Source organism: Thermobia domestica, chromosome 1 (assembly GCF_964235325.1).
Source record: "Thermobia domestica chromosome 1, izTheDome1.hap1.1, whole genome shotgun sequence".
NCBI classification, from domain to species: domain Eukaryota; kingdom Metazoa; phylum Arthropoda; class Insecta; order Zygentoma; family Lepismatidae; genus Thermobia; species Thermobia domestica.
In genome coordinates, this window is record NC_137454.1 from 236,589,413 (window position 1) to 236,611,219 (window position 21,807).

Below are 21,807 nucleotides of genomic sequence, written 5' to 3' on the forward strand. Positions count from 1 at the left end.
AATTAAGCCTAAAAGTTCACCAAAAGAGATTTTAAGATTAATGAAATGAAATGAAATCTATGAGTTTTACGTCAAACGGATATGCTGGTGCTGGGACGTAAAGGAAACGGTGAAGATGAGAAATGAATGAAATGATAGAATGAAGAAAGTGGAAGGAAACGGGAGAACCCCGAGAAAACTTACGAGCACGGTTTGTCCACCACAAAGTCCACACGGCGCGAGCTGGGATCGCACCAGGGACCCCAACACGTCTTTGCTCCCAATGTCAGTGTGGCACTTAGGATTTTGTTAACCTTACCGGTAACAGTGGCAAGTGGAGAAAGAAGTTTTTCGAAACTTATATCTAAGCTTATTAAAAACTATCCACGTTCTTTCATGTCTGAAACACGCTTGAGTGGTCTAGCGACGATATGAATAAAACATGAATTGGCTGGAACATCGGACTACTCGAATGTGATACAGAAATTTGCTCATATCAAAGCAAGAAAAGTTTCTTTCAATTAAGGTATGTTAAATTTTATATATCTCCATTGTATTCAGAAATTATAATGCTTAGGCTAATCACTTAGCTTGCCGTAATATCTGATTCACTATATTATCGTCATCCTCCATACTCTCTTGGAAACACCTTTTTGATATAAAATAAGCTTAAAAATTAAAATTCTTAGTCATGACTAAAACATATGTTTTAAAAAAATAATTTTTGCATTCGCTTCTGTATATCACAGATATACAGCGAAATTGAGCATACTGAATATTGTGTCATGTGTGTAACCGTTTAAATATTACGTAAACCTTCGAGAAGGGTAGTTCAATTGTTTATTTATTTTCCATTTCATAGATGTTTTTAAATGGGGCATCTTACTTTTTCGTGACACTTGAACGTCTTCTGTTAAAATAAGGTTTGCGAATTAAAGGGGCGGCATGTGAAAATTTCGCCCAGGGCGGCGAAACTGCTAGCGCCGGCCCTGCTCATATCCATTCGCACTCTGCTACAACTGAAATCCTTTATTTCGTTTCCTGAATAGTAATTGATCCCTAGCAATATTACTCCCTAGTAAAACACAGTAATATTATTTAGGTAAGATTGTTACCGTTATTTTTTAATCATCCATGATATTGCAAATCACGCACTATTTCATTCTCAATTTTAAGAAGTGAAAAAATCTCATAAATGGGAACTTGAAAATTTGCCTTGAGCTCACAAATGAAAACACATTTGGAAATAATGAGACATTTTTTCTCAAATATGAGTAAACATTACTTATTTTGTTTTGAACTTGCATTTTTCTCATTTCTGAGCAAGGAAATTTTTAAGAGTGCTGAGAGGTACTGCAGATACTATGTTAAATTATAATTCTTAAAATTGAAACCAGAAAAGACAATTTGATATAGATATTGCATAGTACAAACAAAAATGTTTAAGATGAGGCAAGATGAAAGTTTTGTTTGGGAAGTGTAAACATAGAAAATAATCCAGTGATAAAAAAATTGAAGGAGAAAGTAACTTCTAAACCTTGCAGTCATCTATATTTTATAGATATGCTGGCTATAAAAGAGCTAGAAACGCTATTCTTTGAAAAATGTTTACGACGGTCAATATACATACTTCCCTGCTCAATTGTCTCTCAGTGGAAGCTTATATGCAGTAAAGTATTTAGGGTATGGCTATCGAGTTCAACACCCCCACCGAAATAATTTCATTTTTATTTTTTCGCATTATCCGTACAACACAAATGCTTCTTATTGGTTTTCAAGCCCCCCACCCCGAAAAAATCATATCCAAAATACGCCACTGCTTATATGTATGCTCGTCGTTACTATTTCAACAAGCAACAATGGAACATACGAAACCATCATAAACACTTTTCAAAGTATGGTATATTTGGCGTTTTGAACGTCAGCATGTCAACAAGATATTAAGAACTACATATTTTGGAAAGCTATTTTCTCTTTCAAATATTTGTCACTTCATTGATCCTCTATGTCTACACTTTCCAAACAGTACTAACAGAGCCGTAGCTAAGGGGGGCCAGCGGGGCGCCCGCCCCGGGCGCTGATAGCAAGGGGGCGCCGAACGAGCAAGGAAAAAGAAAAAGTGGTGTTGGACATGAGTAAAAGATGAGTCGCGCCCAGAAAGTATTGGCGCCCTATTAGATTAATATTGCTGTCGGTTATCAATGAAATACGTAGATTTCTTTAAAATTTTCTTGCTCGCTTCGCTCGCAATCCAAGAGATTAAATAAGTCACAAGTTTTTACTTATTACTTGAAGAGTTATTATAGATTATTTCTTAATGACATGTGGTATACAAGGTGCCGAGTAATGACTTATAGCGAACGCAGGAGCATTTTCAAAACCAGAAACGAACAAAGTCACATTCGGAGTTTTGACAGTGACGAGTTTGCTCAGTTCAAAACGTTTTTCTACCCAATCGCATTAATCACGAAGCACAGTGGGGCCAAAGCACTGAATTCTTGGCAAAAATAAGAATTCGTAATATGAAGCAGAAAATGGAAAGAAAACCAATTAGTTCGGTGTGTGCAGAGGCTACAATAATGTTATTTTGACATTATTTCATCAAAAACATAATTTTACATCATAAAAGGAAATATTCCTTATATTCGCTCTTAAATTATGTAACAGATTATATGATTGGCATAAACAAACGCGTGGGCAATATGCTTTGGTTTGTTAATTTACGATTGGTTTACGTTCTTACGCATGAAAGGAAAAAGTGTACTTATTCATTTTACAAGTAAAGAGTAATAAAATTGAAGAGAAGTTCTTGCTTCTCAAATTATTTCAAAGTTGTGGAGGATTCGTTATGACAATGAAGATGCAAGGACGCTTCAATATAAAAATTATTTCATCACAAGTTCTCGACATGAATATATTATCAGATGTATTAAACATATTATGATTTACACGCATCAGTGACCTGTTTCATATATTGCATCGTGCATTACGTGAGCTCATTTCAGGGCTTGATTGGAACACTCTGAGTTCGAGCAAGCGGAGGCTCATTATTAGTTGATTTCAATGTCACTTCTGTACACGCATCACAAAAAACACAATAATGAATTGATAAACATCATTTTTAATATTGATCTATCTTACGGTCCATAGATTGTTTATATGCTTTCAGTACCACAGTATTTTCCAAATATGATATTAAGTAGGGGATTATCATAGTGATGTGATAATGATATTAGCATCAACATCATTTGAAATATGATTATTGACTACAGATCACATCAACATTCTAAATATACAAAACGATACATACATATCGGCCGTGTCACCATTTTCACCAGCCACTGAATATCTGCATGCAATGGAGGAACAGTCGCATTCAAAGTCAATTTCCTATCTTCTGTCACTAAGCAGCGCCTCTCCGGCTTCAGCGGATAACCAAATTTACACGTCCCATGAGTTTATTGTAAACTGCTATCACTTCTTTTCCTGCACACTATCTTATGTGTACACTTTTAAGGTTTCATTATAACAAATTATATCGAGTCAATCTTTTACTTCATTTTTCGAGTTTTTGCTAAGAATTGTCTGGTTTGGCCCCACTGTGCGACGGTGAGAATGAAGGTATGAAAGTGAGAAGAGTGAAGAGACACATTCAAGCTGCTGTTTGCGCGGGAAAATTAAAAATAAAGGTAAAATTAAAAATAAAATGAGGAGAACAATAACATTTTCGAACTTCAAGCAGTTGTAGAATAGGGGCTTAAGGGGTCAGAACTTAGCCAAACGAAATTCGACTTTTTCAGACTCTTATCACTACCAATGATTTATTTTTAAACTCCATTGACATATCAAATGCTTCCAATTTGGAGGTATTTATTGAGGTCATTTTTCATCAATTTTTTTGTATCGCCAGCATATTATTTTGTGCATAAGTGTCTAGTTGTGTGATGTTTTTATCTATCTACATACACATAAAAGATAAGTACACACACTCTTTATGTATGTACGTGTTAGTGTATTTTAATATGTTAATTAATAATAAATACCTTAAATTCAGAACTTTCGTTCATTAAGAAATTAAGTAATTACTATAATTTCAGACATTTCAGCAGCCAAAGTACATTTTAGATTTTAAGTACAAACATTGAACATGTTCTTCATCTCCATCGATCAATATTTAGAAATTTACAAAGAAGGTTCCTTCTGAATTTTCATTACCTTTCACAAAATATTTCTTACCGTAAAAAGATCGAAATTAAAATACTATTGATGTGGTCACATACAGAATAAAATTAAAATTTTACAATTATTACTGGAAGTTAATACTGTCACCCATTTCGAACAATTTAAAAACACATAGTTTTTAATATATTGAAATTTCATTTCTTATCGATAGTATGAAACGCTGTAAATGGTCGTAACATTCCATAACCATTCTCCTAGTGAATCTGTATACAACTAAAGGTAGTTTTGTCAAGTTTACCAAAAAGTCCAAAATAACACTCTTGAAAACAGCTCTTATTTGAAAAAGGATACATAATGATCGTTTTTAGTTGTTGCAATGGTCTTCTAAGAAGATTAATAACAACAAAGGCTTCTTTTCTTATATATATACAGGGCCGGTCCAGGATCGTCTGAGGGGGAGTGCACCAACATCCATAGGCGCCGACTTGAAGAAAATATTGGGGGGGGGCAAACAATGAATAAATATATCATTATATTCAGTCGTTTTATATCAACTGCTTGATGAAGGCCCCTTCTCCCCTCCCCCCACGGACCTCTTTCCGCTGCATCCGCTCCACTGGGAAATTCACGACCTAAGTCAAATTTGTCTCAAGGCATCAAAACAAATTCAAGTTCAAAATTTGGGAACTTCACTGGAAGTTTACACACCACATTGATCTTCACTTTTCATATCAGTGCTGCCAGAGTGTTGGTTGAAGCTTCAGTGCTCTATTAAACACAGTTTTGAAAATGATGTTTTCTATCGAATAAGAAGACTGTTCTTAATATTGAATTAAAGGCACGACAAAGTTTACGACAGAAATTCTTGCTCCTCTTTGTTAATTTTTCCTCGACTTTATTATCTTGGAGGGGGGGGGGCGAGGACCCTACCTTTAAATATTGAAGGGGCCAAAAGTGTTCTGCCCCCCAAAGTCGGCGCCTATGCCAATATCTACCAAAATAACCAATCACACTGAAACTTTTCAAAGTGACAGGCGACAATATTCTATACCCCTGAGAACTGATCCATAGAACGGGGGAAGGGGGAGTATTTTAAAGAGGGTCGCAAGTCTTATGCAGGAAAAAATGTTCTCTCCTCGTGGTTTCTGTTTTCTTCCCTACTTGAGAAATGTTATATTGTTTTGCTTGGTGAATACTTTCCCTTCAACCTTTAGAAAATCGACTTAAACTCTTTTTTTTTTTTTTTTTTTTTTTTTTCAAAGCTCTGTCCAAACGGAAACACGATAGAAGAAAGTTTCGGAAAGTGTTGCTATTTTCACTGGTAGCTTCTCATTTTAGATATTGTATATTTACAACGAAGGGGGTTGCACGTGCACATTTGCACCCCCCTAAATCAGGCCCTATATATATATATATATATATATATATATATATATATATATATATATATATATATATAAAATGATTGGTAAGATGAGTGTAGGGGGCGCCGAATTCTACTTCGCCCCGGGCGCCGAAATCTCTAGCTACGGCTCTGAGTACTAATAATTTGCCTCACTTCCAAACTTTTGTTTATAGTATGTATGATCTTTATCAAGTTGTTTTCTTTTGGTTTCAATTTTAAGACTTATACTTTGACATATGATCTGTGGTCCCTCTCAGACCTCAATTCAACTTTCGTGAAATTTGATCCTATAGACAGAACTACCACGGATGCAAAGCGGTAAAGTTCTCGTGCCAAAATAATAGGATCACAGTAGATGCTCCCAAAAATCTGGAGTTTTGAAAACTTGTGAGCTCCAATGTATATAGTTTTCGTACAGCATCAGCTTTTAGTGTTACAAAGAAATTGATCTTTCTCTAGTTTAAACCTACGCATGAGCTTACACACGGACACACATAACTTTATTCAACTCATTAAGTGCCATCGATTAGTATACTGTATGGTTCATTTTCGGACTTTTTTTTTTCGCTAAATGTTAATAATACTTGTAAAAGCCAAAAAGAAATTCCAGTTTTTCCGTTTCTGTACAACAGATGAAAATATAAATATGACCACAGAGGAATTGATGCCTTATATGAACAACTTATATAAAGAAACATGTAAGGAAAATATTATCAATCAAACTTATTCTTATAAGAAAACGCGTAATATGTAACACGCATAATCTTTTCAACTTCAGTACCAAGCATGCTTACAGTACATCCCATGGGCCAAACGCAAGGCATAAAGGCTTATTACATTATCATAGAGCATATGTACAAGCTAGGAGTGCATTCCGCTTCTAGTAATAGGTAAACTGATAGTGTTTGATTTTGGCTTAACCCTTTATTTAGCAGCGTTGCTCTCAAGCAACATGTCATTCTATTGCGTTATCCGCACGAATTATAACTTCAGTGATCATTTAATTAGCATTATTGCTTTCCAGTATTCATATACATGAGCATTCAGTACAATATTCATATACATGATTGGCTGGTCGCTTCTTTAGATACTTCTAGTCTTCGTCAACAGGGGACAGTCAAATTTAGTATTGTAGAAGCTTTATCTCCTACGTTCCGCGAAAGTTTTTTAATTTTTTTTTTTATTTGTGGTTTCTTGCCCTGTAGGAAAAAAAAAATCAACGAAATTACTGGTAATCGCTGAGAGTATTCTTATGATATTTTACCATAATAGGGCAATACTGCTTAGTAGCTACACATAAGACCTATTTTATGGCAATGTTGCTTTGAAATAAACACCCTGTATTTTGTAACCAAAGTACAAAATACTTTAAAAATTACGAAATTATGAAACCATAAAAGCAAACTAAATATTTTAATGGTAATGCTATCAATGCTCCTAATTAAAGGGCTAAAAGCAGAGACATGATACTAAGATGTTTGGTAGGGATTCGCCTTTTAAAACTATAACGTATACCTACCCCGTAATCACTCGTTCTTGCGTAAATGTAAGGTAAGTATGCACTATACTATAAAAATATTAGGTGTGTATACGCCATATACTCCCGTATGCAATATTCATATAAATTTTGTAGTAATTGTATGGCCATTTCAAACACATCAATGTCAACATACTGCAAAAGACTAATGTGTAAACAGTCTAATATTCATTTTTTAAATACACTAACCGAAAGAAAAAATAATTAGATACACTAAGAGATTGTAATTTGAAAAGCAGTTAATAAAATCTCCCTTAGTAAACATACTTACACACATATTTCAACTCGAACACGTTGTATATGTTCTTCATCATTAACAATATAACGCCATTCATTATTCCTATTCATTGCTATTTTTGGAAATACAACCAGGTCCTGTAGACATAAAAATTCCATCAATAATGAAAAATGAGAGGAAATTAATATTTTCAAAGACAAAGATTAGGTCGCTATTAAATCATACACACCGTTGATGTCCAAATTTATGTAATATAAAATAGTTTTTAGCATTTGATTGAATTTTACAATTAAGAAATCACATGTGGACATGTTTAGCCCCCATTGATCAAATCCGCGATGTACACAAAGTAAAATTCAATGTACAGTATTTCGGAAATACAAGAAATCACTGTAGAGAAGACTTATAATCTTCTGAGTGAAATACAAGTGGCCAGGGGTATCATTCAGGAGGTTGACGTGAACCGGTTATTAACCCCTTTCTGCATGACTTTTTCTTTTATCGGAGAAAAATAACCAGTATTGGAAATCCCCGTATGGGAACTTGAAGAATGAATTAAAACTTGAATTTTAGATTTTTCACTTAATTCCGACGAGAAATAAGTAAGTGCCATATATGACACACTTACAGCTCACAAAGAACATGCCAGATGACACCAAAATCTGATATTCGTACACGTCAATATCTTACACAGCACACAAAACAGTCATTTGATGCCTTTGATAAATCACAAAAAAGCTAAAGTGAAAAAAGGGTATGTGCCATATATGGCACGGCATGAGCTCAATCGTGGCTAAGCGGTTAGCGTACGCGCCTTTGGAGTGAGAGACCCGGGTTCGATTCCCGGCGGGAGCTCATGTGGTTCGGATTCCACGTTAATCAGTAGGTCCACGTCTCATATAGTCTCCCTGCTGAACGAGTCGCTAAACTAAAATCAACTCAACTCATGGCACGGCGTGCGGTAAGGGGTTAAAGTTTCTGAATTCTTAAAATTGTCTCTCCACTTCTAGATCGAATTCTTATGAAATAATAATAATTCTCTTATTATTTTCTGAGAATTTATATATTTTTTCTTTAAAGTTTTTGAAGAAACTATTAAAATATGCTGCAGTTGAGACATGACCCTTCCCTATTCACCATGACCACAGAAATATGTATAAGTTCTAGTTTACGAGAAAATTTGCATCTAATCAAAAATATAGGACCTCAAACGGGAAACTCACTGTTAAGAAACTAACAACATTCATAAAACACTATTAAAATGGTCTTGTGATTGAAAAATTGCTAAGGTGTGTCTGTCCAGTAAACAGACTCGCAATAACAAGAGCAACTGAAGAAACTTGCAGAGGGTCATGTGAGACTATTGGGACATGTGGTCAGAAAATGGCTGGCAAATTTCGTATCTCAAGAAATTGCCTGGAATTTGCAGAAATAGGTATGAAATATTTCACGAGTCAAAAAGCACCCAAGTATACTGAGAAGCAACTCGCTACAATAGCAGGCAAGTGTAGGGAGCTTTCATTCGATATTTTGTATCCCGACACAATAATCATCATGGACAATGAAAAATACTTTTCATTTACCGGAGATGAAATACCAAGAAACATCGGATATTATACTTACGATATTAAGGGGACACCAGCTACTGTACGCTACAAAAACAAGGAAAAATTTCAGAAAAAAATAATGGTATGGATAGCCATTTAATCAAAGGGTGTTACTCAACTATTCGTTAGTAATTATTGGTCCAGCAATGTACACCAACATGTATATACCAAGCCAACATGTATACCAAGAGACGTTTACCGAAGTTGTTTCACTTCATTAACATACATCATCATGGTAATAACTATATTTTTTGGCCAGACCACGGAACCATCCATTATGCTAGGAAAACAACTGACTGGTTGACGGCGCACTCAACACCATTTGTACCACAGAATGTCAATCCACCTAAGTCCCACTGGCAAGCCTTGTAGAGAATTTCTGGCCTCTGCTAGCTGTGGATGTCTATGATCGGGGGTGGGAATCCAAAACTGGACCACAGCTCGTCGGTCGCATCAAGGCAAGCTACGGAACTTGTACTTCAGGTTCGTCCAAAGTATACTGAAGAGGGAACGCCACAAATTGCGACAAATGGAAAATCACGAATCTCTTCCAGCATTTTAACAAGTTAGATGATTTGTAAGCAGTGTTTCCATCATTGCATTGGTATTTGCAATGAATGAATGAATTTGCTTGGTAATATCATCTTTTTTATGTATGTGCTAACTTTCACCCATGGCTTTAGGTTGATGTAATTAGAAGTAGAAACATACAACATACTTAGGAGTTACTCACCATTGAATTACAAAGGTTTGTTTCTTCTGGGTCGGCCATTCGGAGAGCTCGGGTGTTGTCGAACTGAAAAGAATTCAATCCATACATTAAAATAATTTTATTATATACCTATATAAAAATATGTTTAATCTTATCTAAATATAAGAAAATAATAATGTGTACTCTTTAATTAGAATAACAGCAGCTCTAGATACAATTCAAAAAATAGAACATAAAAAACATTCTTAATTTCAATTTCTGTAAGAAGAAAATATGTTTTTGTTACCTTTTAAAAACACGTTCGTTACTAACAGAGGTTGAAGGCTATCTTTACTATCCTTCCCTAAGTGGTATAGAAACTATATTTATTAAATTACTAGATGAAATACCCATTCTTCGTACGTGGAGAATAAATTTACAGAAAATATTTCAACTCTTTCCCTTCCCAAAGAATAAGAATTTGATTATAAGTGTAATGATAGACATCCATAAGATACACAATTTTTAGCATAAATTTTAAATCTTGTTTTCAATGTAGAAATCAATTAATGGAAATGACCCATTCCTCTCTCTCCTTAAACACGGAAATTTAGAAAAAAAAAAACATTACGGCATATGTTTACTATTTTTAATGATTTGAATATACTGAGTTTCGTCTTTTTAATTTTAGTGACTCAAGAGATACGAAATTTTAGGCATAAATGTTCACTCCTTCTATAACCTCTTTAGGATTTTAATTTAAGTGACCTGATAAAATCCCAGTTCAATGTATACCTGAACTATATTTGAAAATTCATTTCAAAAGATTCAGTCGTTTCCCCGTGATTCGATCCCACACAGGATTACTTCCCTTTAAATGTAAACTAAATGTAAAATGAACACTAAGGAAGATCAAACAATTCCTAGAAATCAAAATCATTCATGCATCATGGATTTATTTCCAAATTTTGAATTTTATTTGCTTTATTTTTATTGTTGTTTAAACTTTGAAACTGTTTGTCAATACAATCAAGGCTCAACATATTTGATATAGTAATTCAATTTTATAACAACTTTGATTTCATACTTCCCATATACTTTTCTATTCTTAATAGTTTTGGAAGAATAATTTCAATACATATAAATGGTTTATGCAAAGTTACTTAAAATTACATAATCTCTTGAAAAGGAAACAGTATTGAAGTGCATCCATTTGAACCAAATTGTTGACAGAATACTACACGGGGAGTTATATGCAGCTTTTACCAAGGATTAAATGCGATTCTTGTTTATTACCCACATAGTCTATATTAAAAATAATCATTTCATATAACTAGTGACTATATGGACAACTACTAGCATGTTTATACAGTTCTATATATAGTATATGCGTTTGAATTAACCAAATAACTTAAAGAAATAGCTAGATTAACGCACTTTGCTGCGTTACTCATGTATATACAAGAGCAAAAGAGAGTATGCAGTCTAACAATTTCATCAAAATACGTAATAACATGTTTACGATAGAGTACTTTTATGATCAGTGAGTATTATGATAAATTTTAACTGTATATATGCTTATTTCAAAGTGCAACTTAGATTATTCTGCACCAATACGAATAATTAGTATTTTGAAATGCTTTTATGTTGCAAATCACTGTAAAGTGACTGACTCTTGAATTGATGGCTACTTCAAGTTTTGTTGGAACGTGATTCTGAGTTAGAAACATGTCTACATAAAAGAGGTGGAGAGTCAAGCGAAACTACTGGAAGTGATAATTGTAATAGTTATACAAGAAGGAAACTATTTCAGAGACTGTTTTCAGTAAAATTCAAAGCATTATACGCAGTGTGCGAATTGAAAAATTTTCCCAGGGGGGGATGAATTTCACCCATATGCGCACCCAGTCCTCTCTCTCTCTCTCTCTCTCTCTCTCTCTCACACACACACACACACACACACACACACACACACACACATATATATATATATATATATATATATATATATATATATATATATATATATATATATATATATATATATATATATATTAACAAGTACAAAACAGTTGAGATGTGAGATCTTTCATAAATTTTCACTCAAGTAATATTTAGGTTAGCTACGCAAAGTAAGAATTGTTCCATTTTTCTATCTTATCTTTATGTCCATTTAAAAATACTCCAGAGGGGGAAAAAGTTATCCCTGCCAGGGATAAAATTTTTCTTCTCCAGGGTAGGAAAGATTTTTGGCAGGGGGGGAAATCCCTGGCATCCCCCCCGCCAATTCGCACCCTGATTATACGTATATTCTTTACAGAGTATTATATAATTCTTCGTCAATGAATGATTATTATTGAAGAAGAAGAATTTAGCTCTTTACACTTCTTATGTTTTATAGATATACAAATTCGTCTTGTTTACAATAGCAGTGTCTGAATAATATGAGATATTTCGCAATGGCTACTCATGATAGCGGTAATGAATGTCGCCAATTCTAGAGCACAGACGAATGTCCACAAAGTATGGAGGTGTAATAGAATTCGGAGACATTTATTAAGCTTACAGTTATTCCATGTGGCATGTTGAAAACGAATGCGAATTCATACGTATCCATTCTAGTTCTTTTACATAGCACCAATTTTAAACAGGTGATAATACTATACTGTTATAAATATATCGAATTTTGGAGCAACATCTCACGTAAAGACGATGTTTTCTGAAAAATTCTAATCTACAGCTATTTGCATATTCCACTATCTGTAAAATCAGCTGATGAAACGTAGTATTGTTTTCAATCTCCCTACCGTCAGACATTCTCTTTCCTACTGATAATGAATTCCTATTTGTATAAGTATTTTCCTTATTATTTGATACAGGAGAATTTAAAAAAAGTTCAATTTCATATATCTCTAGAAATAATTCGGGATGAAAAAGTCATAACTCTTATTTTTGTTATAGAAGTAGCATATTGTGTGATATGTATTAATTGTTTCATAATCATAGTAAATTCTTTAACAATAATTAATTAAAAAAATATGAATGTTAGTTTGATGTATATTCTCATTTTAATAATGTTTATACATCACTAACCGAATGCTCGTTCTTCCAACGTGAAGAATAAGGTTTAAAACATATTTGAAAAGTATATGGGAACGTTACAAGGATTTTAAAATATTTGCTGTTTCAACTTTTATTTCACTGGAGCTACGTAAATCCTCCTTCCTAATTCCCCCTTCAGTAGGAGAATTTTAAAAAATGTTTATTTTCAATTAAATGTTTACATACGTAATGTCACACCTAAAATGAATCTTCACATTTGAAAGTATATGAAAAGAAAATCGGAAATTTGAATATCATAGAAATTGTTCCCTCTTTTCCCTTCAGAAGGGGAATTTCCGAAAACACTGGATCACGCTGAAATGTTGTTTTTAATTAGGAGTTTATATACTGAATTCCATCTTCCTAACTTCAAGAGCTTCTGAGATGCTTTATTCTTGCGGAAAAGTAATAAATAAAAATAAATAAATAATCAATCTCAGAATACGTTCAGCCACTTTGTCGTGAAAAGCCGACACAAAACGTAAATTTCATTTTTTGTATAAATGAATTGAAATAGAGTCGATTCTATATTTCGAATATTTTTATATTTAACTTTGATTTCGCATTCGTTCTTGCTTCTCAATGATACTTAGTCTATAAATACGTGACATCCTCTATTATAGTAAATCTATGTTAAAGATATGACGAATGAAAAAATAATTTTACCATATTGGGTTAATTACATTTCATAAGTTCATAGACACAGAATTAAATAAGTGAAAGAATAACAATATAGAAACTCTAAGTCATTGACAACAGTACAGAATTATAAAATTATAACATATAGTTGCATGTATCAAAATGCTATTTATTAGTGATGGGGAATTTGTTTCTTTTTCCCGAAAGTATTCCTTTCAATCAATTCAAAATATGATTCGTCCCTCCTCGACAAATTCTTTGGTCCCATAAATTATGCGATTTCAACTTCTAGGTTAGTTCATTTGATTCCTCCAAGCAAGAATTCGATTCTTCCTCTGAATCGAATCCTTTCGTTTCGATGATTGAACGGTTCCCATATAGTTCTTATATGATTCTTTTTTACGGTCAGACTAGTGAAACCAGTTTTATCAACTGAGAAGTTACTGTAAAATTGGATTTGGACGCCGTGGAAAGAAGTAGAAACATAGAAAGGACTGCTATGTTTCAAAATATATGCAGCATTCGCTTATTTTTAGCTTTTGTATGTAAGCAAGGAACGCAAAAGCGAAGAAGGGGATTTGTTTACACATGAGCATTTGTGAAATAGGTTCATTTGCTTCCCTCTCATGCAATGCCGCCCGGATCTAGACTATCATTTCCCTCTGATTCCACTCATACCAATCCATCGTCTATCGATTGATTTCATCCCTTATTTCTAACAACCAAATACCCCCAATCCGTCACTTATACCGAGTGAATCGATCTTTCATTCTCTTAAGTAAATCCGTCTTTTGATTCTGCCGAAGTCAATCCGGTTCGTTATAGAAAGATTCATCTTTTCATTATACTAAAGGGTTCGTTCATTTGGAACTAATCATTCTGAAATCACCTATCATTACTATTTATAGAGATATATATGATTACTTACCATATCGTTACTCAACAACTGCTTTATTCTTTCACCTCCTCTTCGTAACTCATTTTTCACGTGATCTCTGGAAAGATCGTAGAAAATCTGGATATTAGTGCAAATGAACTCACATGATTTGTTTCTTGTAACAATAAACGAAAACGTGTATTTGATATCTCAGAGTAACAGCGGATTCACATGAAGCACTTCCTTTTGTGTCTGTATGGTCGTATGTTTCAATTAACTAAATTGTTAAAATACCAATAGCATGAGAAGAAGAATTCGTACGGCTCTAAAAGACAACTGTTTTCAATGTTTGGCAATTCCTGCCACTGAGGCTTCTTTGGAGACTCCTATGAGTTCTCGCTTGGAGACTGTTCCTAGCAAATAATTGAATACAGTGTCCGTGTTAGATACAGTTTTGTTATCTTTCAAACTCAAAGGATCTACCAGCTTTAAAATGGGTAAGCATTGATGGCATAACCAATATATTTAGTTTGCTTTTATGGTTGAACCATGTCTTCCTGATCATAATTTCGTAATTTTTAAAGTATTTTTGTTCTTTGGTTACAAAATACAGGGTGTTAATTTCAAAGCAATATTGCCATAAAATAGATCTTATGTGTAGCTACTGAGCAGCATTGCCATATTATGGTAAAATATCATAAGAATGCTCTTAGTAATTACCAACAGTTTCGTTGAAATATTTTCCTACAGAGGAAGAAACCACAAATAAAAGATTTTTTTAAAAAAATCGGGGAACGTAGGGGATAATTTTCTACAATACTAAATTTGACTGTCCCCTATTGAAGAAGATTAGAAATATCTAAAGAAGCGACGCGCAAATCATGTATATGAATATTGTATGAAGGTAATAATGCCAATTAAATGATCACTGAAGTCATAATGCGTGCGGATAACGCAATAGAATGAGATGTTACTTGAGAGCAACACTGCCCACTAAAGGGTTAACACAGACCTCCGCTCCACCCCGTCTGACGTACTACATATGATTCTCTAACACAACACAAGCTCTAATTATTATCACCTCAGATAACTTTTGTGTTTTTATTAATTTGAGAACCATCTGCACATACCAGCTTTGACTGATCGTGAAATGGAAACATATGCCATGAATGGTTACCAAACAAACATTGAACCATTTCTCTCACAGCACTCAGTTTCATCAGTCACGAAAAAAAAACATGGGCATGTGTTTGGACCTGAGTTCAAGGACTAAAAGAGATTCAATAATATTGAGTTTTGGGCATTATCAGGAGAAGAGTTGTAGTTCATCTGCATGTGTGCGAAACCACTTCTCAACAGGTTCAGCAGTGTCATGGAATGTAATTATGTCGTTACTTTTCCGTAGTAACCATATTTCTGCATCGTAAAATACAATACACTACACTGAGAAAAATGATTGGGTTGAAACATGACCACGCGGCGTGGTTAAAAAGTTTTAAACCAAATTGGGTTGTTTAGGAACGATGGGTACTCACTTGCAAAACAACTGCATTAACCGTTGGGTCAACGAAATGACTATATGTCGCTGTAGAGTATTTTAAACAAACGCTTGGGTCATACCCCGTTAACGGAAAGTGTCATGATGTGTGAAATACATAGTCTAAAGAAAGCTGATTTACGTGAACAATTCAGTACTACAAAAATTACAACATATGTTTGTTATTTACTGTCTATTCAATCGAAATTATAAAGAGTTATATCTTGACAGAGCACTATTACTAGGGGAAAGTGGTCGAATTCTGCGCACTTAAGGAAAAATCGTTATTTCTCCGCTGTTTTTGAGAGTATCACGACATAACTTTGCACAGCCATTGTTTGCTGTGTAGTAGACAAGCTAAAGATGTAGTTTTAGTAAAAGCTCATACCAGTACTCGACAATAGACAAAAAACTTGAACTATACATTTGCGCAGAATTACCCAACTAGGTGGGTAATTCTGCGCGTAATATGGGGTAATTCTGCGCAAAGCAAATATATATGTTTAAATCAAGGAAACATTTTCATAACATACAACACTTAGATATGTAGATGGCATGGGTTCAGAAAAAGAACGACAAGGTGGGCTACAGGTTTTACTATATACTTTATTCTCTACTTGTTTTATAACTGAACAAAATATTACATATTTTTGAGTGTATTGAAATCATAAGCGTGCTATGATAAGGGAGAACTATGTCATTCTGAGATGTGACACTAAAACTATGTTCTGTTGAAGTATGAATTCCACAATCACGACTAGTTTCCTCGAAGTCTTATACCAACCTGTCCTCATCATCTCCAGCAGTAATGACTATGTTAGGTTCCTCCATAGTGACATCGTGAAAATCTGATTTTGAAAATTTGTCAGGGTTTAATGGTATTATTCCCACAGCCCTAAATCCAGCTATGGCTTTGTCCATAGTTGGAACTTTGACGTATGCTCCATCGAAAATACTGCCGAGATCGTACATGCGACGCCTGTGAGATTATAAACATGGGAGGGACGAAGATTCCAAATACACTACAAGCATACATAACAGTGACTGTCTTTTTACGCTCGCACACCATAGCACTTCCTACCTGTTTCTGACCTTTAGGTGCTAAAGTTCTCACAAGTTTTGTGGGTTCGAAATACCCCTTTCGTCCACGTTGAAAATTCTACTTAGAGGAAAATGGTGCTTTTTCATCACTGTTTCCAAGTTATTGAAGAATAGTGTTACCGCTTCTTCATTGAATCAATTTATCCTATTCAAACTTACTTCTTCAGGTTTCCTTAGGCTTATTCTTGGATTTCTTTAAAGAAATAGTCTCAACCAGTCCTTTTCAACAAGTTAGGTAGTTCCATAAAAATTATGCGCAATTCGACTTGCTTCAGCAAATTCGTATGCCAAACGCCGATGGTCTATAGGTGTGATACCAAACGCTTGCAACGCTTATCACATAGTCCACCAATTCGTGTTTTGTTCTCGCGAGAACACTTACGAGAGTAGCATGTTCCATATTTCCAGTTTTCATTCGTAGACGAATAGTAGATTCTTCTATTCCGTATAATCCTCCAACTTCTTGAATCGCACACTCACTTTTAATAGCATTGATAGCTTCTCTTAGTTGTTCCTCTGCATAACTACCTCTCGTAGTTGCTCTTTCTATTCTTCCCTGTATCTTTAATCAGAGAGTGACGATATTTTGCAGATCTATTACATATGCTTGTTATTAACATAAAACTTCTTGAGGTGCAATTCTGCGCACTGCGCAGAATATCCCATCGATTTTGCACAGAATAACCCTACTCCGCCATTTAACAAAAAACACAAACTACGAGTTATTAAAAATTGATTAGAACTACGAATTGCCGTAATTATAATGTCCATTTACAATATAAATGGAATATAAAAGTAACGATCTAGAAATATATAAAATATAGAACTGACCTCTTAATTCTCTTGAAGACTATTTAACATCAACAGGAAAGAAATAATTCAACTGCCACTTACAGTCTAAACATTTGACATATTGGCTTCCCTCCTTTAATGCTAGTTACTAGTAACGGTCGCTTCATGGCAGCAGCAACCAATGTGTCGTAAAGAATCTCCAAGTTGAAGAAACACGTGTGCACAGAATTATCCACCGCGCAGAATTCGACTACCTTCCCCTACAGCAACGTTAGCTACGGCTCAAGCGGAAGGGTACAAACGAAGAAAATAACCGGTTTCACACCGAAACAAAACACTGCAGCGAAGGCACCACATGCCAACGGAGAAAAAAGGTGAGTGTATATGTTTTTATTTAAATAAATACTATCAATATAAAACAGTTTTAATACAGCGTATGTAATTTACAGTGAGAGAGTGAAATATATCGCTAGTGGGAGCGATGTTTGTAAACATTCTTTGATTCGCAGGAACGACGTAAACATAAGTTTCCCTGACTGCTGGAGAGGGAGGGAAACAGTTTGAAGTTAGACGGTATGTGGTGGTATGCCAAATCGCCTCTTGTTATTTAGTGATCAAGACAACTGTAACTGGAAAATAGATGCTAGTATACGGCAAGGTTATAGGTTGCATAGGTTATAGAATACAAGTTCCCCTTCCGATCTACCTGCAACAAAGATAGAAAACAATGTGCCCTGCAGGAGCGGATCCAGGGGTGGGGGCGATCGCCTTCCCCTAGAAGAGGAAACTTTCATATTTTATATATAAATAAAACCTATCCCAGAGTTTGGAGCTCTAAGCAGCTCTAAGTAGCAGTATTACAACCCACTGCCCCGAGAAGTCCGTCCTGGATCCACCCCTGGTGCCCTGCGGGGCTCTAACCCGCTTTCACTCGCTAACACTTGCTCGGGGATATATGTGAATAAAATATTAAACTTTGGTAGGGAAAAGAACCAACCTAGGTACTAAACATATGGGGGGGGGGGACCTGTGATCTAGAACCTTCCCGTGCAGGCCAAAGGCACTTGCACAGCTATCCTTATGTAGAAATAATTTCTAAGTTGGCAAAACCAATGTGTTTGTTATCTTTTTGCTATCTTTTGTTTTTAAAATGAGATGCCCACAAAGAATTTCGTCCCTTACTCCTATGCAAAAACGATGTTTGTTGTGTTGGTTGCAGATAAGGGTCACGTGGCAGAAAGGAATGAGTCATGGGCTCACTCCAAACAAAAGGCACTGTATTGAAGCGAATCGTTTAAACTGAAATCGGAAAGTGTTGTAAGTTTGCCAGGAATTATTTCGTGTCTACAATGATAAAGAAATAACTCGATTTTTGAACATTTTCGGGCAAATCTTTACAATTAGTGATGGGCAGTTCGGTTCTTTTCAAGCATAGCTTCCTTTCAATCCATTGCAAACAAAGATTCGTTCCTCCTGATCGAATCCTTCTGTCCGGTAAGTTGTATGATTCCGAGCAGGCTCATATTCACGGGGGCCGGGCCCTCCTAAATATTTACTACCCTTGTAAAATTTTCATGGTAGTTTTGCATGGTTTCAGGGCGTATGCAGAATTTCATCAAGGGCTGTTCATGCAGTCAATCCCATCCTTTTACGACAAGTGTGATTTTTGTATATAAATTAAAACATAACTCTATGGCTATAGGGGCCGCGGTGGCTCAGTGGTAGAGCGTTCACCTCTGGTGTATGGGTCCCTGGTTCGATCCCAGCTCACCCCAAGTGAACTTTTTTGGTGAACAAACACCATGTGCGTGGGTTTTTCGGGGTTCTCCCGTTTCCTCCCACTTTCCTTCATTCCACCATTTCATTCATTTCTCATCATCACCGCCTCCTTTAGCCTAGCCGACATAACCGTGGGACGTAAATCTCAGATTTCATTTTATTTTCATTTCTATGGCCTATGGAACCCGGAGGTTTAATGTCGCGTTTACAAAAGCTCTCCACTGTCTTCTATCCTTAGCAGCTGGATCCAGTTTATACTTTGTATTCCCATTTCTCCGAGATCCATCTTAATATTGTCCTTCCATCTGCCTAGGTCTTCCTAATGGTCGTTTTCTGATTGGTCTTCCAGCGTCCCTATTTTCTTCCATTCTGGCTACATGAGCTACCCACCTGATCCTCTTAGACTTGATGATAAATTATGTAGTTCCTGGTTACGAAATTTCCGCCATTCCACATTTCCGTTCCTCTTAGATCCGAATGTTCATCTCAGGATCTTGTTCTCAAATACTTTCAGTGTATGTTCTTCCCTCAGAGTAAGCGACCATGTTTCGAAACCATACAGAACAAGAGGCATGATTATCGTTTTACATATTTTAACCTCAAATTCCTCGACAGAATTCGCGACGAGAGGAAATTTTGAACTGATTTAGGATTTAGATTTCTGGGTTTGAGGAATGACGTCCCTAGGCGAGCACACTATCCGGGAAAAGGGAAGGAAGAAAGGATTGGGGAAGGAAGGAAGCGGCCTGGGACCTATAAGTTAGTTACCACCTCGGCATTTGCCTGGTGCGAATGAGGAAAACACAGGAAAACTCATTCAGGGTGGCTGGCCTGAAAAAGCGTTTTACACTTTTTCGACCGAGTGCCCCCACCGGGAATCGAACCCAGCGACTACGCTACGCGAGGCTACAGATTTTGAACTGAATAATAACACGAATTCCGTGCTTTTAGTTGACATTTAATTTTTTAGTAAATATGGTTTTCGTCTATTAATATTGATCCTAGATATTAGAAAATATCCACTTTATCAAAAGTATTATTTGATATTTTAACGACTCTTTGATATTTTAAGTTGCCGTATTACGATCACGACGAAGTTCCATTTACATGGTGTTTCAAAACAACGCCGACAACGTTTGTGAGGTGATTCCTGACACCAAGATAAGACAAAAAGTATAGGTGCACCAATGTTTCCTTTAGGAGTTATAGGCTGCCGAAAACATGAAAAAATAAACTTTAAATGCCCATAGCTCCAAAACTACGGGACCTACCGTAGTCGGGTCAAGATTTTACTTAGGAACTAGTATGTGACCCATCCAAATATCCATGTTTCAGAATCCTGCGGTACTTCCGGAACAATTTTTAAAGAGGCAGTTGGAGAGTACTTCAAATTATATGACCGTAGCCAAAGTACCTCTATAAAAATTGCTTCGTGAATACCTTAGAATTCTGAAACATATATTTTTGGATAGGGCACATATTAGTTCCTAAGTGAAGTCTTGACCCAACTATGGTAGGTTCCATAGTATTGGAGCTATAGACCTTTAAAGTTCATTTTTTCACGTTTTCGGCAGCCTATAACTCCGAAAGAAAGCATTTGTGCACTCAGGATGGTCTATACTTTTTGTCTTATGTTGGTGTCAGTAATCACCTCCCAAACGTTGTCGGCATTGTTTCGTAACACCCTGTATTTTAGTTCTCTCTGCATTTACTTCTAACTCCATTTCCCTGCAAGCGTTTAATAAGACCTTTGCATTCGTTTTTATTGTTCTCATTAAATTTACATCATCAGCATACGCCATAACCTGGTGAATACCATTCAGCTCTGGGCCCTGGTTGCTATCTTTGATTTTCCTTATAGCGTATTCGAGGATAAAGTTGAATAAATTAATATAGTAGAAGTTTATTATTCCATAGTATCTTGCTCAAGAGTTTATAAACTTCAAACTGTTTGAGTAAGCCAATTGTTTGAAGCATGGTACTAACTAACTTTAATAGTACGTTTTACAATTATTGTAATAATTAATGTTCTTTTACTTTATTGTGTACAATTTCAAAACTAAACAAATATGTCTAGATACAGTTTAACTTAACTTTATGCTCCGAGGCTGAGAGAGATTATGATGATGCTGGTAAAGAAAAAAAATGTTGAAGGAAGAAAGTGGAAAGGAAAGAAACAAGAGAACCTCGAGAAAAACCCACGCACATGGTGTTTGTGCACCACAAAATTTTACTTGGTGTGACCTGAAACGAACCATTGGCTTTACGTCACGCAATGGAGATGTTGGGATACAAACAATAAGTAAATTACTTACGTAAAATATGTTGTTCCGTCCTTCGG

At 35.4% G+C, this 21,807-nt stretch overlaps 1 protein-coding gene across 1 annotated transcript in view; it reads right to left on the reverse strand.

The window, feature by feature from the left end:
- The window catches only part of LOC145667209 (protein spaetzle-like), a 127,261-nt gene that overhangs the window by 16,207 nt on the left and 89,247 nt on the right, over window positions 1–21,807 (reverse strand). The window contains exons 3-5 of the mRNA XM_081734902.1: window positions 14,309–14,375; window positions 9,682–9,744; window positions 7,375–7,478 (exon numbers count right to left, since the gene is read on the reverse strand). Of these exons, the coding sequence (XP_081591028.1) occupies window positions 7,375–7,478; window positions 9,682–9,744; window positions 14,309–14,375 (234 nt within the window). The remainder of the gene's footprint in view (window positions 1–7,374; window positions 7,479–9,681; window positions 9,745–14,308; window positions 14,376–21,807) is intronic.